Source organism: Moschus berezovskii, chromosome 23, assembly GCF_049115385.1.
Source record: "Moschus berezovskii isolate FMDL1 chromosome 23, NW_MosBer_1.0, whole genome shotgun sequence".
Taxonomy (NCBI): domain Eukaryota; kingdom Metazoa; phylum Chordata; class Mammalia; order Artiodactyla; family Moschidae; genus Moschus; species Moschus berezovskii.
This window is the reverse complement of record NC_142482.1, coordinates 32,329,989-32,349,059: the sequence shown is the minus strand read 5'-3', so window position 1 is coordinate 32,349,059 and position 19,071 is coordinate 32,329,989. Positions and strand designations below refer to the sequence as shown.

General features: G+C 42.3%; 1 protein-coding gene across 2 annotated transcripts in view; it reads left to right on the top strand.

Moving 5' to 3' along the window:
* Positions 1–312: 312 nt before the first annotated feature.
* The window catches only part of ADGRF1 (adhesion G protein-coupled receptor F1), a 44,962-nt gene continuing 26,203 nt past the window's right edge, over positions 313–19,071 (top strand). For both annotated transcript variants that reach the window (XM_055405894.2, XM_055405891.2), the window contains exons 1-4: positions 313–451; positions 14,853–14,930; positions 15,962–16,077; positions 17,453–17,510. In XM_055405894.2, coding sequence (XP_055261869.2) covers positions 16,009–16,077; positions 17,453–17,510 — 127 coding nt within the window. In that variant the 5' untranslated portion in view covers positions 313–451; positions 14,853–14,930; positions 15,962–16,008. The remainder of the gene's footprint in view (positions 452–14,852; positions 14,931–15,961; positions 16,078–17,452; positions 17,511–19,071) is intronic.

The window sequence follows — 19,071 nt, the reverse complement described above, 5'->3', positions numbered from 1 at the left end:
GACCCTGGGTGTCCGGAGGCTGGTTGTGGAAGCTGGACAGAGTGACACTGTGAAACACACAAACCGAGGACAGAAGTGTCCTGCATTCCCTGGGAGCATTTTTCTCCTATTTCCCCTCCGTGATTTCTGTCTGCTGGGAGAACTGTTAGGTCATGGGCTCTGAGTTCCTTCCTCCTACCAGGCCTGATAGGGACTCTAAGTGGGAGGGAGAGTCAACAGAAAGGTATTTTTCTCTTCCTTCTTGAAGTGGGTGTGTTCTGGGCTTGTCTGCCTACAAGGTAGCAATGTGCTACAGGAGTTACTGGTAAATCAGTGGCCTCTACACCTGCCAGTGAGCTGCTGTGGCTCAGATACTACGACTGTCTTTCCAAAGAGAACAAGAAGTGATTGAGCCACAGTTACCCCGGAGGAAGGGCTCCCTGGGGCTGTGATGTGAAGAGTGGAATCACAGGTAAGCCCCAATGCTGTGATTTGATTCCTTAGAACGTATCTTAGCGTCATCCTTACCACCTGTTAATCTGAGATTAGTTTTCAATAATTGAAACTCATATTTCAATATCCCATTTCCTGAAGAAGGGTAACTAAAGAAATGGCGAATGGTGAAAACAATGAACAGATACAGTCTAGTTCAGTTTCTTGGTAACTATATAAATTGAAATGTTATGTGAGTCTCAGGCTCAAGGTTGTTGATTCAAAGCATAACATTCTCTCTGTCGATTTCAATACGGTACCCCTTCTTCATGGGGGGCGGTGTGTCTGGGAGTGGATTGACTGAAATAAAGAAAGCTCCACCAAGGATAACTGTACAAACTTCAATCTCATGGCTTCCACAAATTAGCAATATATTAGGTTTGTTGCTGTTGTTTAGTTCCTAAGTAGTGTCTGACTCTTTGCCACCCCGTGGACTGTAGCCAGCCAGTCTCCTCTGTCCATGGGATTTCCCAGGCAAGAAAACTGAAGTGGGTTGCCAGTTCCTTCTCCCTTGGACCCTCCTGACCCAGGAACTGAACCCACATTTCCTGCATTGGCAGTGGATTTTTTACTACTGACTAAGAAGATCAAGTTTATTTTCACTTTAGGTTAAATTAGTTTAAGATTTGACCTAATTGGTATATTTCCAGGAAGTATTTCCCAATTTAACTTCTCTGGGTCCTGAAAAATCCACAAACTGACGTTTTTAATCACTTCCTTGTCTTTTTCCCCCAAATAAGTAGAAAGCAACCCATTATATTTTCTGACAGGCCTTGAAACGTAGTCATTTTTCTTTACCTTTATCTTCTTTTTCATGAAGAATCCACATATGAAAGCCTGATATTCGATGTAATTCATCCATGCCAGAGACTAAATCATGGGAAGTTACCAAAGGAGGTATGCAAGGAAGGTCAGGCTGCAGAGGTGCGGGGAAATGATGACTTTGGCATTTCTGTGGACAAATCCATTAAATCAAACCTGGTAATAACACATGGTAGGCTGGAGGTTACAGAGTCAAGGGAAGTAACAAAATCAGATTAAAATACATTTTGTAATTTATCAGAGTATTAACACAAACCTTTTGTATGTTTTGAATAAAACAACACTAATTATTCAACCATAACCCAAATTTAAAAGGATTGTAGGTTATATGACCACATTGAGTACTTTATTCAACCGTCAGTGGTTTAATCACTAAGTCGTGTCTGACTCTCGCGACCCCATGGACTGTAGCCTGCCAGGCTCTTTTTCCCATGGGATCCTCCAGGCAAGAAAACTGGAGTGGGTTGCCATTACCAAGTGGCATAATCTTGAGCAAATTATTCAGCTTTTCTTGTTCTAGTTATTTAACGTGCAAAATAGTAGCCATGAGCATAAAGTGTTAAAATTGGAGCAAGAACATGTTGAGTCTAAGAGGTTTGACTTGCACACACTCCTATTTAATGCATGACCACAAGCTGATGTCAATTGTTAATGACGTGCCTCATAGGTACATATATCTTGCTTCTCTAAAAAGACAGTGTATTCCTTGACTCGTTTTTAAAATCAGGGACAGAATTCTTATGAAGGGTTTACGTCTTGCTGCGCTGAGGGCGAAGGAGCTCAATACTTTGGTATCCATGTGGCCTCTGATGTCATTCGTTCTGCAATTAAAGAGACAGAAATATCCTCTTAGGAAAAGTAAATGAACACATTCATTCAAATTAGGGTGTCAGTGACATTTTTGAGCACTTTCCCTTCAGTCAGTTCAGTCACTCAGTCGTGTCCGACTCTCTGCGACCCCATGGACTGCAGCACGCCAGGCCTCCCTGTCCATCACCAACTCCCGGAGTTCACGCAAACTCTCGTCCATTGAGTCGGTGATGCCATCCAGCCATCTCATCCTCTGTCTTCCCCTTCTCCTCCCACCTTCAGTCTTTACCAGCATCAGGGTCTTTTCTAGTGAGTCAGTTCTTCGAATCAGGTGGCCGAAGTATTGGAGTTTCAGCTTCAACATCAGTCCTTCCAGTGAATATTCAGGACTGATTTCCTTTAGGATGGACTGGTTGGATCTCCTTGCAGTCCAAGGGACTCTCAAGAGTCTTCTCCAACACCACAGTTCAAAAGCTTTGATTCTTTGGCACTCAGCTTTCTTTATAGCCTAACTCTCACATCCATACATGACTACTGGAAAAACCATAGACTTGACTAGACGTACCTTTGTTGGCAAAGTAATGTCCCTGTTTTTTAATATGCTGTCTAGGTTGGTCATAACTTTCCTTCTAAGGAGTAAGCATCTTTTAATTTCATGGCTGCAGTCACCGTCTGCAGTGATTTTGGAGTCCCCCAAAAAATAAAGTCTGTCACTGTTTCCACTGTTTCCCCATCTATTTCCCATGAAGTGATGGGACCAGATGCCATGATCTTAGTTTTCTGAATGTTGAGCTTTAAGCCAACTTTTTCACTCTCCTCTTCCACTTTCATCAAAAGGCTCTTTAGTTCTTCTTTTCTTTCTGCCATAAGGGTGGTGTCATCTGCATATCTGAGGTTATTGATATGTCTCCCGGCAATCTTGATTCCAGGCTGTGCTTCATCTAGTCCAGCGTTTCTCATGATGTACACTGCATATAAGTTAAATAAGCAGGGTGACAATATACAGCCTTGACATACTCCTTTCCCTGTTTGGAACTAGTCTGTTGTTCCATGTCCAGTTCTAACTGTTGCTTCCTGACCTACATACAGATTTCTCAAGAGGCAGATCAAGTAGTCTGGTATTCCCATATCTTTCAGAATTTTCCACAGTTTGTGGTGATACACACAGTCAAAGCCTTTGGCATAGTCAATAACGCAGAAATAGATGTTTTTTTCTGGAACTCTCTTGCTTTTTTGATAATCCAATGGATGTTGGTAATTTGATCTCTGGTTCCTCTGCCTTTCCTAAAACCAGCATGAACATCTGGAAGTTCACAGTTCATGTATTGCTGACGCCTGGCTTGGAGAATTTTGAGCATGACTTTACTAGCGTGTGAGGTGAATGCAATTGTGCGGTAGTTTGAGCATTCTTTGGCGTTGCCTTTTTTTAGGGATTGGAATGAAAACTGATCTTTTCCAGTCCTGTGGCCACTGCTGAGTTTTCCAAATTTGCTGGCATATTCAGTGCAGCACTTTCACAGCATCATCTTTCAGGACTTGAAATAGCTCAACTGGAATTCCATCAGCTCCACTAGCTTTGTTTATAGGGATGCTTCCTAAGGCCTACTTAACTTTGCATTCCAGGATGTCTGGCTCTAGGTGAGTGATCATACCATCCTGATTATCTGGGTTGTAAAGATCTTTTTTGTATAGTTCTTCTGTATATTCTTGCCACCTCTTTTTAATATCTTCTGCTTCTGTTAGGTCATACCATTTCTATCCTTCATTGAGCCCATCTTTGCACAAAATGTTCCCTTGGTATCTCTAATTTTCTTGAAGAGATCGCAAGTCTATCCTACTCTAATGTTTCCCTCTATTTCTTTGCACTGATTACTGAAGAAGTCTTTCTGAGCACTTTGATTTGGTGCAAGCATGAACTGGAAGAAGCAATAGGGTACTGGGTATGGAAGGATGTGAGCAGTGCCTGGGGTGTGTCCCCAGGGTGAACAACTCAGAAAGTAGAGGAATGGCTCCACAACAATGTCACTGAATTCACAGTTTTGTGTAAGGCCACTCATGTGGGCTTCCCTGGTGACTCGGTGAGAATCCACCTGCCAATGTAGGAGATGTGGGTTTGATCCTGAGTTGGGAAGATCCCCTGGAGAAGAAAATGACAACCCATTCCATTATTTTTGCCTGGCATATCCCATGGACAAAGGAGCCTACAGTCCATGGAGTCACAAAAGTCCATGGGATCACAAAAGTATCAAGTATGACTTAGTGACTAAACAAAGAAGAACACCTTATGAAACCACATTCTACCCAATCTAAACATTTGTCTTTGCAATTTTCAAAATATTCTGCTTTGTTCTCTTTCTAAAGATTTTTGGCAGGGAATACCCACAGTTACATAGATTGTGTTTGAGCAGAGATGTGCTCACAGGATGTTAAGGCCTTCATAGTGCTGGACTGGATACATGATCTTAATAGCTGTGAAAATAATCCAGAAACCTAGAAGGACGGTGCAAAAGATCTAGAGAATCACCCTCTCTCCCATGCCCAGTGTTCTAGTCTTGCTGAATTCCACCACTCTAGTACACAAAACCAGAGGAAATGTGGGGAGGGGGGCCTCTTATAGCACCCCACTCCCCAGAAAGCCACAGAGAATCTCACAGAAGCCCCAGTTCAATGGCAGATGAAAACCTGGGCTCTGGCATATGGAGGACAAATATCCATAAGAATTAATAAGCGTGAAAGCGCCCTAGCATTTTCTAGAGTTATTATAAATCTCCTGTGCATGGTCAGTTAAATGAATAAAATCCAAAAAGGTGAACAGACATGAAAAAAGTGCAAAATATAGTTAAATTTTGTTGATGAGGATGATCTGGCCCTCATAGTCTCTGGGTTCTCAGTGCAAATGTCAGTCTTTAATCTTCAGAGGCCCACAGACAGTGGAAATTGTTGTTTTGCTTTAAAGAAGGTCTTTTGAAATAAAGACTTTAAATAAAGTCTTGAAGATAATTTCTTTATCATTTGCCTCTTTCTCATAAGATAAAACTTTAAAAAAATCTAGTCATAAGGTTTCCTCTATTATTTAGGGATAAGCAGACATTTACTATAAAAGTGTGGTGTTAGTATCGGTTCACAGCTGCAACGTTGTGGGTAAAGAGACTTTGGTTTAAGCCGATTATATTTTCCATGAAAACCTTTCAGACTTTTTGTTTGTACTTTAGCCCAGTTTTGCTTGATGACATTCCTGTGCTTAATTGCTTAAGAATATCAGGCTAATTATTTCTAATAAGACACTTAACAATATATTTCTTAGGCATATAACATAAAACTCTTCTATGTTGTTGACCAAGATGCCAATTAAGCAAGTAACTAGCAAAAGAAAAGACAAACAAAGACAGCATAGAATTTTAAAAATATTTAGGTTAAGAGTTTTATGATGACAGTATGCACCTTTAAAATTGATAAAGATTTTTCCAGGTGGTCTTGATAAAGAATGGTTCAGTCAAGAAATGTAGTTGGGATAGCTAATTATTCATTTGGAGGAAAAGGAAAGTAAAGCCCTTGTTGTTTAGTCGCTAAGTTGTGTCTGACCCTTTTGTGACCCCATGGATTGTAGTCCACCAGGCTCCTCTGTTCATGGGATTTCCCAGGCAAGAATCCTACAGTGGGTCGCCATTTCCTCCTCCAGGGGATCTTCCTGACCCAGAAATTGTACCCTTGTCTTCCACTTACCACTGAGTCACCCGGGAAGCCCTAAAGCTGTATTTTATATAAAAACCTAAAATAACTTCAGGAAGATTGAAGATTTAAATGTGTATAACAAACAAACAAATGAACTCACCTAAAGAAGTGTGAGAAGTAAATAAGAGGATTTTTTTTTTTTTACCATAGTTACATAGAAAAAAATTTTTTAACATGACCCCAGATTTAAAATCCGTAATGGAAGCGATTGGCAGATGTGATTCCATGAATATTTTAAACCTTTGTGCTAAACAGGACAACATAAAAAGTTAAGAGACCACAGACAAATGATGGGCAAATATTTATAACATGAGTGACAAAGAGCTTATATCCATGCTATGATGAGCTCCTAAAAGCAGCTCTTAAGATAAAGGTGAACATTTCAACAGAAACAGTTGATATAAAGACTTAAATAGTCAAACCAGAAAAATACATATAAATGGCCAATAATCAAAAGCCTAGAAATTAAAACCATTAGATTAAAATTTGCCAATCAGTTTGGCAAGCATTATAACCATGTTGAGGCCAGTGTGATGAAACAGGCATTTCTACATCTTACCAGGGAATGTAACTGGATCCAAATTAGGAGGCTCATTTGGCCATGTCTATAAAAACTCAAAATAATCTGGAATGAAGGATGAACAAGAAAAAGGTTAAGACAGATTCAGTTCAGTTCAGTCGCGTTCAGTTCAGTCGCTCAGTCGTGTCCGACTCTTTGCAATCCCATGAATCACAGTACGCCAGGCCTCCCTGTCCATCACCAGTTCCCGGAGTTCACTCAAACTCATGTCCATCGAGTCGGTGATGCCATCCTTAGGAGTCTAAATAACAAATTTACCATGATAATGTGTTTGCTTTTCATCTGTACATAATGTGAAGGTGTTTTTGTTTTGAATTGGTATGGTATTTGCAGGATAGACGGAATGCCAGGAAAATGGTTTTATTTCTAGAAAAATCATTTGGAAATAGGCTTTTACTTACTAGGAAATCATGATGAAAATACTATTCATATGCTTAGGGAAACTTATAGAATGAGTGTTTTTTTGGTAGATTTGAAACAAAGCTTATCAATGTGAGCATTGAATGAGAAGTCAGATATTATTTTACTCATTTAAAAACAGATCACGCAAGAACAGTGTGTAAGATACTTAATCTGACCTTTCACCCTTGAAGACCCCACAAAGTCTGTTCTGTAGGGTCTTCCCAGTAGGCCTGATGAATTGTGTTTTCATTCTTGAAGAGTTAGGTTTCCTTGGATACAAAATGACATTCACATTTGTTAGGAAGATAGCTTTGAAACATAACATTCTTCTTTTTCTTGCATCAAGAGAGCTTAACTGAGCTACATGTGGAAACAGCACAGTCATCTCTAATAGCCATCTTCGAATTGGTCATCAGTGGTCTGACCAACATCATCTCAGTTGTTTGGGGTGTGATTAATCTTTACTTCCAGGTCCATTTGTTTCCATTTCTTTGCAGCCAGTTCTTGAACCCGTGGCAGCTCACGTCCTGGGTACAGTCTGGTCATCATGTAGTTAACTTCTCCCACCCGGTGTTTTAATATCTGTGAGATGGCTCACAGGATATGGCTCTGAATATTATCTACAGCCCTTGAAAAAGAGCTAAAGATCCTTGACTACACTTAATGACTGTATTATTATTATTTAGTCTCCTTCGACTCTTTTTCTTTGTTTCAGCATTTCTCACTTTTATGATTAAACGTATTCTTGACTAAAGTTTTCCACAGACCAAAGGCAGGCAGAGACACGCGGGGCAAGGACCATAGGGTCCCGCTCCGTTTCACAGGGAGTTCAGCTCGGTGTTCCGTTTTGAGCTAGATAAGTGGGATGGAGGAATGGGAGGGGGTTTCAAAAGGAAGGGGCTATATGTGTACACATGGCTGGGTCACTTCACTGTACAGCAGAAACTAACACAATGTAAAGCAATTATACTCCAATTTTAGAAAAAACCACAGCCCAAGCAATAAAATGAACTGGGCCCAGAGTCTAAGAGAAATACCAGGTTCTTTAGGGAGAGAAATTTAAGGAAGTCAAAGATACAGTCTTTTTATTTAGAATTTAGGTTTACACTTCTCATTTTATACAAGTGTGAAGCCAAAATAATTCCCACTTAATAGCCAAAATAAAGCAATACATATGAAAGCTTTTTGTAAATCAGAATTATCCTTACTTCTTCTTATGTAACTATCCCCTCCCTTGAGTGCTATTCAGGTACTTTTTTTCAAGTAAACAGTCCAAGAGGAAGCTCAAGTTTTCTGGGCTTTTCTGATTGTTAGTAGGCAAAATCAAGTGGGGTAGATGGCAAATAATGACCAGGGGATTCCAGGAAGGCTGGGTCCCCATTGCTAAGCTGAAGTCTTGGCTGCAGGAAAGAGCTTGGCACCTCCTCTGGAGTGCCATTAATCATGTTTTAAGGGCTTGTTGGTAACTTGTGCTCTATTGAACCGTGAGTGACAGGAGAAAATCTTCGTTACAGGGGGTTGGAATAGACCCAACCCTTGAGGCTGGCAGTCAGGCTTTTTACAGCAGAATGGAGCTAGACTTGTCTATGAGAAATAAACTAGAACACCCGCAGAAGTATTGGGTGATGAGCTTAGAATGACAAGTCATTCTGTATCTCTTTGCCAATGCAGGCGATGTAGGAGACTCGGGTTTGATCTCAGTGTTTGGAACATGCCCTGGAGGAGGAAATGGCAACCCACTGCAGTAGTCTTGCCTGGAAAATTCCATGGAGAGAGGAGCCTGGAGGGCTACAGTCCATAGGGTAGCAAAGAATCTGACTAGACAGAGCATGCTCGTAACACTTGAGATGTAAAGCTGAGATAAATGAATTAAAAAAAAACCAAACCAGAATCCATGTGAGGAGGGAGCAGACAGTTAAGCTATGCTGACAGCATCAACAACAGGAGAAATGCTCTTGAGCTGACGGTCCAATTCATGGCAAAAGACACAGGGACTTAAAAAAATATATATCTTAATTTGTGGAGGAAAAAGGATCAGGGAAGAGATAGGGTCTTAAGCCAGAGTCTGAAAGGAGAGCCATTCAGTGAACCATCGGAAATTTAAATAGGGACGTTGCAGGAGAGAAACTCAAGCAACGCAGCAGCTGTTTTCAAAAGTATGTCTGATCACGGTTCTTGGAGTTTCCCCAAGGGGGTGGAGCTACAATGAGCATACATACTGCCTAGGAAATTGGAGGGAGCGATGGGAAAAATTAAAGCTTTGCAGATTGGTGAAGTGTCCCAAGGGAAAGGTCAGCTTAACAAAGTAGCTTCTTTTATCTCTTTCAGCCTTGGGAGTTTTTAAAACACCCCACTGCTATTCTCATCCTAAGGACTTAATTCTAAGTAGATTCTCAGCTCACCTTAAAAGATGTTCAGGAATGATAATAACTAGAGAAAATAGGAATAGAGTCCAGTAAAAAAAAAAAATTAATCTCTCCAAGCTCAGATTCAGTAACTGACAGGCACTAATGTAAAGAACAATTACATAAATGGTACACAAATGGAAACTGTGAAATGAGCATATAATAATGGAATCTGAATAAGAACAGTTCTGAGTGCATCTTATTTTCTTGCTTACTTAAGGAAGAGGAAACTGAGTCCAGCAAGGGTTCTTTATAGCTTGCACAAATTCTAACAGATAAAGGACAAAGTTGAGGTTAGGGTCTAATTCATCTAGGTCTTTTCCCACCAAGTTTATTAAATATTAACATACTAAAAACATGCTAATATATAAAATATGTGTTTAAATTGTACTGGGGACACAATACAGACACTCACTGAAATTTTACATAACTTTATAGTCCTTCCAGAAGAAGTTAGTCTAGCTCAAAAAAATGAGCAAACCACCAAATATTTTTCCAAGTGTGACTGGTTATCTTTTTTGTTTCCCACCTATATTTCCACCTGTCTTCTCTACTGTATCTGCCTATTGAAAAACACGAAGAAATTCTCAGAGGCAAATGGCTCAGGGATTCCTATACAAAGGTAGATCCCAATGAAAACATGACCAAAAACTCATAAAAAAAAAAAAGGAATAAAATAAAACCACGGTTTGGCAGGTTCTCACCTGTTAAGCAGTTCTTTTTGAATCATAATTTCTTTCATATCCCAGTTGGAGATCTGTTGTTCCTGTGTGTGTGTGTTTGTGTGTGTGTGTGCACAGGCTCATATGTGTGCATGCACATGAGTCCAAGGCAGAGAGGAGGATGATGATTCTACTGGGAATTCTTTTATTTATAGAGGAAGAAACACAATCCCATCAATACTGATGCCAGGAAAGCCGCCCGAGTTCAACTCTGCCTAAGAATAGGTTGTTGCTAAAAATTCTGGAAACTGTAGGTGAGAGCAGTCCCAGTTCAGCACCGCGCTGTTGATAAGGAGACAGCTGTTGACATAAATAAATGATATTTGATCCATAAATACCCAACTGGAAGACCGAGAAGATAATGGGCAGCTGTCTCCAGAAGCATAATAGCAAATGCAAATGATTGTTCTCCAAAAACTGAAGGACAGGGATTATCAGGAATGAATTCAGTTGAATGAATTCAAGGAAGTGAAGGGGGTCCCACTATGGCCAAGCCTTCCCATGGATGCCAGGGCCGACACAGCTGTAGGTCAGGTATCACTGACCCCCAGCGAGGTGTGATGTAAACAAACACACACTCTGATGACAACAACAGCTCCTCATCTGTGTCGAGGACACATGGATTCTAAGAACTTTTCTCTTTTATTTAAATAATCAAGACACTTCCAGCTGAGAAGGAAGTGCTGAAAATACCATGGGGCTTGCCTCTAGCAAAGACAAATTTAAGTAGGATTTAAGATTACACCTCCTCAACACATGGAGAAGGAAATGGCAACCCACTCCAGTATTCTTGCCTGGGAAAATCCCACGGACAGAGGAGCCTGGTGGGCTGCAGTCCATGGGATCGTAAAAGAGTCACACACGACTTAGCGACTAAACAACAACTCCTCAACACACACACACACACACACAATTGAACATCTTTAGAATCAGTTAACTCAGTTATTGTAAACATGTATTTTTACTTCCTTGGAGCTTGGATCCCTCCATTGATACCATGCTGGCGATCAACCCAGGAGTACCTTTTATTTGATTAGTTAATTTGACTCAGATTGAAGTCAAATTCTGAAACAATCCAACAAGTTACTATGGAAACTGGTGGTGAGATTGAAATGCTAGTTGTGCTAATATTAGCAGCTATCAATCACTGAGGCTCACCATCTGCTGGGCGTTGCTGTAGGTTTCTGTATGCAATTACTCATTCAATTCTCTAAAGAATCTCTGAATTTGATACAACTTTCCCCATCTTATAGATGAGCAAACTGAGGCATAGAAAGATTAAGAAAGTGTCAAAGGGCATCCAGCTAATAAATGTCCAAGCCAGGACCTGAATCCTGGCAGGCTAACCACAGGGCCTGTTTTGACCCATGCACCTTGAGATACCCACGTCTACCATTAGTTGTCAAATATAGGATGCCCAGTTAAATTTGTTTTTTAATTTTTATTTATTTTGGGTCGTTCCAAGTCTTAGCTGCAGCACACAAACTCTTGAGTTGCGGGATGTGGGATCTAGTTCCCTGACTGGGGATCACACCTGGGCCCTCTCATTGGGAGTGTGGAGTCTTAACCACTGGACCACCAGGGAAGTCCTTAGTTACATTTGAATTTCAGAAAAACAGCAGTCATCCTGGACAATGAACAGTGTCCCAAATATTGTGTGGCCGATACCTAACACTAAAAATTATGCCTTATTTATCTGTAAGTGTTCCAACCCTACCCCAGAGGAAGCTGAGTGTACCAAGGAAGCAAAGAAAACAGTTTGGTAAGTTGAAACTTTGGTCTCAAACTCCAACAGGAGAATTCAGATCACAGTATTAGCCTCAATTGTGGTCGTTCAATCGCTCAGTTGTATCTGACTCTTTGAGACCCCATGGACTGCAGCAGGCCAGGCTTCCCCATCCTTCAATACCTTCCAGAGCTTGCTCAAACTCTTGTCCATCGAGTCGGTGATGCCATCCAACCATCCCATCCTCTGTCACCCTCTTCTCCTCCTGCCCCCAATCTTTCCCGCATCAGGATCTTTTCCAATGAGTCCGCTCTTTGCCTCAGCTTCAGCTTCAGTCTTTCCAATCAGCCTTGGAGCAGAACCTTTTTTTCTTCTCCTAGAAGCAGTTTAGAATAACAGCTCTCAGAGCTGTCTAGGGGTCAGCCTCACTTGGGAAGCTTTAATAGCACATATGGCAGAGCCTGGTCTGCATAAGATTTAGTAGGTTTATGGTGGAATGGGGGTGCCTGTATTTTCAAATTGGCCCTGAAGTGTTTCCTTTTCTTCTTCTCAATGCCTCCCTCTCCTTTTCATAGTCTGGCTATTCATGATTGGCCTCTGGACCAGTGACTGGGAATCCCTGGTCTGAAACCCTGATTAAAGTTCCAGTTTACCATTTCTAGTAAGTCCAAGGAGACAGAAAGCCCATGCTCCACCCTCCAGTGGGGGAAGAAGAGAGAATAAACAGGCCAAGAGGATGAGAGTTTCCTCACACACTTGGAACAATAGCCCAGGCCTCCTCACGTTGGGTTTGCAGCCCCAGCCCGGGTGCCATATGCGAGAAAGAGATTTTTCAGAGAGAGAGAGAGAGATGGGGAGAAAAAGCCGTGTGAGTGCCAAGCCTCCCACGTGGAAGCAGGCCCTGGCACAAGACAGCAAGAGGAGGTCATGCTAAAAATCATCCCTGGAAGTGGAGAAAATGTGGGAAAGGGGCTAGAAAGAGCACCAGTTCCCTCTGCAATGTGACTTGGCTTCAGGAAGATACTGGAAAACTGGCTTAGCCGGATGTGGTAAATTGGAACTTAGGATCAGGGTTTCAGTTTAGCAGGATGTGGCAGTTCACCAAGAAATAAGCAATAACAACATATGTATAAATAAGAACAGATAGAAAATATCCAAAGGACAAAGGGAAAGAAGTTCTAGTTCACAAAACTGTTCAGCTATTTTACTTCAATATGAAATTTCATTATGTATGAGTGTGTATATGCACATAATACAGATATAGATAGACACGTTTTATTACGCATGTGTGTGTCTATCTATATTTACATCTATATTTCTCTTTCTTTTTTTTAGTTGCTCAGTAGGTCCAGTGGTTTGCAATCCCCATAGATTGTAGCCCGTCAGGCTCCTCTGTCCATGGAATTCCCCAGGCAAGAATACTGGAGTGGGTAGCCATTCCCTTCTCCAGGGGATCTTCCTGACCCAGGGATCAAACCTGGGTCTCCCGAAATGCAAGTAGATTCTTCACCATCTAAGCCACTAGGGAAGCCCCAATATAAATATGCGTGCATACCTGTGTGCTAAGTCACTTCAGTCGTGTCCGACTCTGTGCAAACCCAGGGATCGAACCCAAGTCTCTTACGTCTCCTGCATTGGCAGGCGGGTTCTTTACCACTGGTGCCATCTGGGAAGCCCCCATATACATAGACTCATGTTATAAAATATGTCTATTTTTATGGAGTCAATTTTTAATTTTTTAAAATTTCACTTTTAATTAAAAATTTAATTTTATTTTTTACAAATTAAATTAAACATTTATTATTGGAATATAATTGCTTTACAGTGTTGTATTAGTTTCTGCTATACAACAACATGAATCATTTATATATACACATATACACACACACACGTATATTCCCTTCCTCTTGAGCCTCTCTCTCATCCCTTCCATCCTACCCTCCAGGTCATCACAGAGCACCAGGCTGAGCTCCCTGTGCTATGCAACAGCTTCCTGCTAGCTATTATTGTACGCATGATGGTGTATATGCATAGTATATATCTGAAAAAACAATCACACCAGAGACAAAAACCTATCACTTTCAGAAAGCAAAGAGCATGAGTCAGAGGGACCAGGACTCACAGCAGGTAGGTTTGGGGAAGCAAGACGGAGAAGAATGATCTGGAGTCTGGACTGCTGCCCAAAGAAGGTCAAAGCAGTCTATTTAGGGGAAGTCTTGGCAGGCAGGGGATGGGGCATGTGAGCGCCATTCACTAAGGGGAGCAGGTAAGTACAAAAGGGGTGTGTGTCCCATGGCTTATTTTTCATGCTGCCCTAGAAAGCCCTAGAAAGACACTCTACTAACAGATAGGCCATATCGGTGGCAGTGGTTGCACTGTCTTTAATGTCTTTTTTCTTTATTTAATCAATATTTTAAGAAATATTTATCTATTTATTTGGCTGCACTGGGTCTTGGCTGCAGAATTCAAATCTTCGATTTTCAATGTGGCATGTGGGATCTTTAGTAGTGGCATGTTGGACCTTAGTTCTCTGACCAGGGATCGAGCCCTGGGCCCCCTCTGTTGGGATTGTGAAGTCTTAGTCATTGGGAAGCTGAGGAAGTCCCTAAATCAATGTATTTTTTTAAACTGAAGTACAGCTAATTTACAATGTTGTATTAATTTCTGCTGAGTAAAAAGTGATTCAGGAATTATACTTATATATACATTCTTTCTTATGTTCTTTTCCATTATGCTTTATCACAGGACATTGAATGCAACTCCCTGTGCTATGCAATGCGGGAGACCCCGGTTTAATTCATGGGTGGGGAAGATCCCCTGGAGAAGGGATAAGCTACCCACTCCAGTACTCTTGGACTTTCCTGGTGGTTCAGATGGTTAAAGAATCTGCCTGCAGTGCAGGAGACCTGGGCTTGATCCCTGGGTTGGAAAGATTCCCCTGGAGGAGGGCATGGCAACCCACTCCAGTATTCTTGCCTGGAGAATCCCCGTGGACAGAGGAGCCTGGTGGGCTACAGTCCATGGGGTCATAAAGAGTTGGACACGACTAAGTGACCAAGTACACACAGCACAGCCCTGTGCTATATGGTAGGACTTTGTTGTTTATTCGTTATCTATATAAAAGCTTACATCTGCTAACAACCTCCTCTTCCATCCCTCCCAACTGCTCTACTTTCTTGTAGATCAGAGAGCAAAGCACAGGGCAGTGCTGTTGAGATGGCAAAGCGTGCATGAAGTTTAAAGGGCACCCAGAGAGGAAGGTAAGTGCTGGGCTGATCTTCTGTGCTGCTGACTCCAGGCACTGATTGCAATGCTGGGGAATCATAGCTCTTCATCTTTTCCCATGGAGCTGTAAAGGGCATTTTATGGCCATGACTGTGGGCTGAGTTGTGTCTAAATTATTCTGAGATAACCATGAACTGGAGGACAATTTGTTGCTAACCGCATGAACTATGAAGAAGGAAATTTGATTGGTTTGTGACTATTTTAATGCTAAAATACTCTGATTCTATCTTAATATTAGTGTTTCTAGGGTGCTTGGTTATTTGAGTGTTTGTCTTTACTGAGCTGAAAAGAAAACCTCAGTGAAATATAAAAGGCTGGACGTTAAGTGCACTCAGTTGCAAAGTGAAGCAAGTCAAGATTTTAAAATAGCCTATGCTGAGTCATGTAAAAGTGGTAGTCACACATGCGTGTCCAAACCCATGGACTGTAGCCTGCCAGGCTCCTCTGTCCATGGAATTCTCCATGTAAGAATACTGGAGTGGGGAGCCATTCTCTTCTCCAGGGGATCTTCTCTACCCAGGGATCAAACCCAGGTCTCCCACACTGCAGTCAGATTCTTCACCATCTGAGCCAAGAGGGAAGCCCTGTATTGAGTCATATTTGATCACTTAGAAGAAACTCCAGAGAAATTGTCTAGTAAGTTTGTAAAGAGAAAAATTCACTAGTTCTACAGTGAGATTAGAAGAGATGGTGTCTCTGGTGAAAAAAATAACCAAACCCACAGAGTGCCTAATGAACCCACTTTGGTTTTACCCCTCTGGGAGTTTTATTTTACTTGGCTGCACCAGGTCTTAGCTGTGGCATGCAGGATCTTTGAGCTGTGGCATGTGGGATCTAATTCTCTGACCAGGGACCCAACCTGGGCCCCCTGCATTGGGAGCTTGGAATCGTAGCTACTGGACAACCAGGGAAGTACTCCCCCATCCCCACCCCCACCCCCCCAATGCATTTTAACATTTTGGTTTGAATGTCTTGTCTTCACGTCTTATCCTTGCATGGCACACAGGGCTAGTCACAGACTGTGACTCCGGGAGCAGGAGGGACCAGCAGAAGATGAGATTTCCTCCTCTCTGGCTCTTCTCCATCCTCATGATCACCAAGGGCCGAGATGGCTTCCTAGAGGTGAGTTGGTGTATGTCCTTTTTTCCTTTCTGTCTTTCTGCCACTCTGAACTCCCATCACTCTCCAGGCAACTGAAATGATATAATTTCGTAAACTTGGAATCAGAAGTGCTGGGTTCTTGTCTCAATATTACCTCCTTAGTTGTGTGGCCTTAGACGAGTCATGTTATCTCCTGGAGCTTAGATGATTTGACAGCAAAACCAGCATCTTGGACTAAGCCATCCTGGAGATCACATCTAACTCTCCTATGGCCTCTTTGACGGAGAAAAAGCATATGCTGCTGCTGCTGCTAAGTCACTTCATTCGTGTCTGACTCTGTGTGACCCCATAGACGGCAGCCCAAAGCATATAAACCACCTTAATCGACATTAGCAATCCTTGGACCCTTCCCTACCTATTCTCACTTTCTTTTTTTCCCAATAGTCATTTTAAAAATAAGAAGTCGTCTATTTTTAAAATTTACTTATTTGGCCATGTCAGGTTTTAATTGCAGCTCACAGGCTTAGCTGCCATGCGGCAGGCGGGATCTTAACTCTTCAATCAGGGATGGAACCTGTGTTCCCCACATTGGAAGATGGTTTTGTAACTGCTGGACTACCAGGGAAGTTCCCATTTTTTTAAATTAAAGTAATAGGTTTTGTATTTTAGTTTAGCTAACTTAGTTAATTTACAACGCTGTGTTAGATTCAGGTATACAGCAAAGTGATTGAGGTGTTTAGTTGCTAAGTCATCTCCAACTCTTTTGCGACCTGATAGACTGTAGCCCACCAGGCTCCTCTGTCCATGGGATGTCCCAGGAAAGAATACTGGAGTGGGTTGCCATTTCCTTCTGCAGGAGTTCTTCCCAATCCAGGGATCGAACCCAAGATTCTTGCATTGCAAGCAGATTCTTTACCCCTGTGTCACCAGGGGTATATGCCCAATATATATGCATATGTTTTCTTTTACAGACTCTTTTCCATTATAGGTGATTATAAGACATCGATTATAGTTCCCTGTCCTGTAGAGCCCTTGCCACAGCCAAGAAAGATCTACAGGACCTGCCTCCCCGGAGAGTTCTGACCTCACTTCCTGCCCCCTCCCTCACACCACATAGCTACTCTGACCTTCATGTGCCAGGCATGTTCTTATCCCATAGCCTCTGCACATGCTGCTCCCTCCTCTTGGAAAGTTCTCTCTCAGAGATCCTCACTTTCCCACCTCCTTCAGATCTGTGCTCAAAAGGTGTCTCAGCCATGTCTTGTCTTGCATCCACTCACCATCCTGCTAGGTTTTAGATACACAATTTTAATTTATCTGGGAAATCCAACAATGCCTTATGAAATACAACATGACAAACCCTTGCTGTAATTCTTTTTTTTTTCCTTTTTATCAGAGGGATGATGGCATCAAAACAAAACGAGAACTCATTGTGAATAAGGAAAAACCTCAAGGTAAGACTCTTACATACACTGGAAGCATACACTGGAACCAGGAGTAAAAGTAAAAGTGTTAGTCATTCAATCATGTCTGACTCTTTTAGACCCATGGACTGTAGCCCGCCAGGCTCTTCTGCCCATGGAATTCTGCAGGCAAGAATACTGGAGTGGGTAGCCATTCCCTTCTCCAGGGGTTCTTCCTGACCCAGGGATCAAACTCAGGCTTTCTGCACTGCAGTCATATTCTTTACCTTCTGAGTCACTGGAGCCAGGAGAGCAGGGTTTAAGTTCTAGGAGTGCTTCTGATGGGTTGTATAATCTTGGGCATGTCGTTAAATACCTCAAATCTGAAATGATAATAACAGTAATTCCTTGTGAGGATGAAATAATATAATATAGGCATAGTATCCTACCCCGCGCCCAGCCAGTAGCCAGTAGCTGCCCCATATTCTTCCTTTCCTTCCTCGTCTTGATCCCAATAATGTAATTATAGGCACAGCCTTCAATCTAGAAATGAGTGGTGGTCTGAAATTTGATTTGCAAGTGTGATGTCTCAAGCATTGAATGTACTTCCCCATGGAAACAATATACACAGATGGTTGTTAGATTCCTGGGTCAGACCACTGAAGCTTTGTTATGGTGCAGTGAACCTTCCACCCCAATCCGTCTGGGCCTCCCTCATAGCTCAGTCAGTAAGGAACCTACCTGCAGTGCAGGGACCCGGGTTCAATTCCTGGGTTGGGAAGATCCCCTGGAGAAGTAAATGGCAACCCACTCCAGTATTCTTGCCTGGAGAATCCCATGGACAGAGGAGCCTGGTGGGCTACAAGTCCATGGGGTCAAAGAGTCGGACACGACTGAGCAACTAAACCACCACAGTATATCTCCCATCTGACAATATGCTCACAGGGCCATAGACCTCCCCACATTGTAGCAAGGCCACAATTTTTTGGGAAAATGAAATCAGAATTTCAACTTGAAATGCCATAAAATGGTAAATGCACAAGCACACATTGAACTGCTACAAATGCCAGGCACTATTTTGGGTGTGTTAGATGAATTAAATTCCCACATGGATCCTATCGGTTAGGTTCAGTCACCATCTTTATTTTACAGAGTGGGAAACTGACAGAGCCCAGGGAGGGGCGGGGCAGGTGGAGGCGTGATTCAACCCCAGTCGGTCTGGTTCCAGAACAAGAAGCATTAATCCCTGAAAAGCGTGACAGGGTCAGCCTTAACCCAGTTTCCACCTCTTACCTGTCTGAGCCATGGGAGTGCATATCTCCTTAGCCCTCATCACCAGGGGCAATTCCCAAGGCTGGAATAGAGTTTCCAGCCTGAAGGAGACAGGGGAGAGGTGAGTAGATGGCAACCATGACAGACAGGAGTCTCCTGTTAATGTCCCAGGTCAGGCTGCAACCTCTGGATTTACTTCCAAGAAGCCAAGGGATTGTCCTGTGTGTGTGTTCAGTCACTTCAATCATGTCCCACTCTTTGCCACCCTGTGGACCATAGCCCGCCAGGCTCCTCTGTCCATGGGATTCTCCAGGCAAGAACACTGGAGTGGGTTGTCATG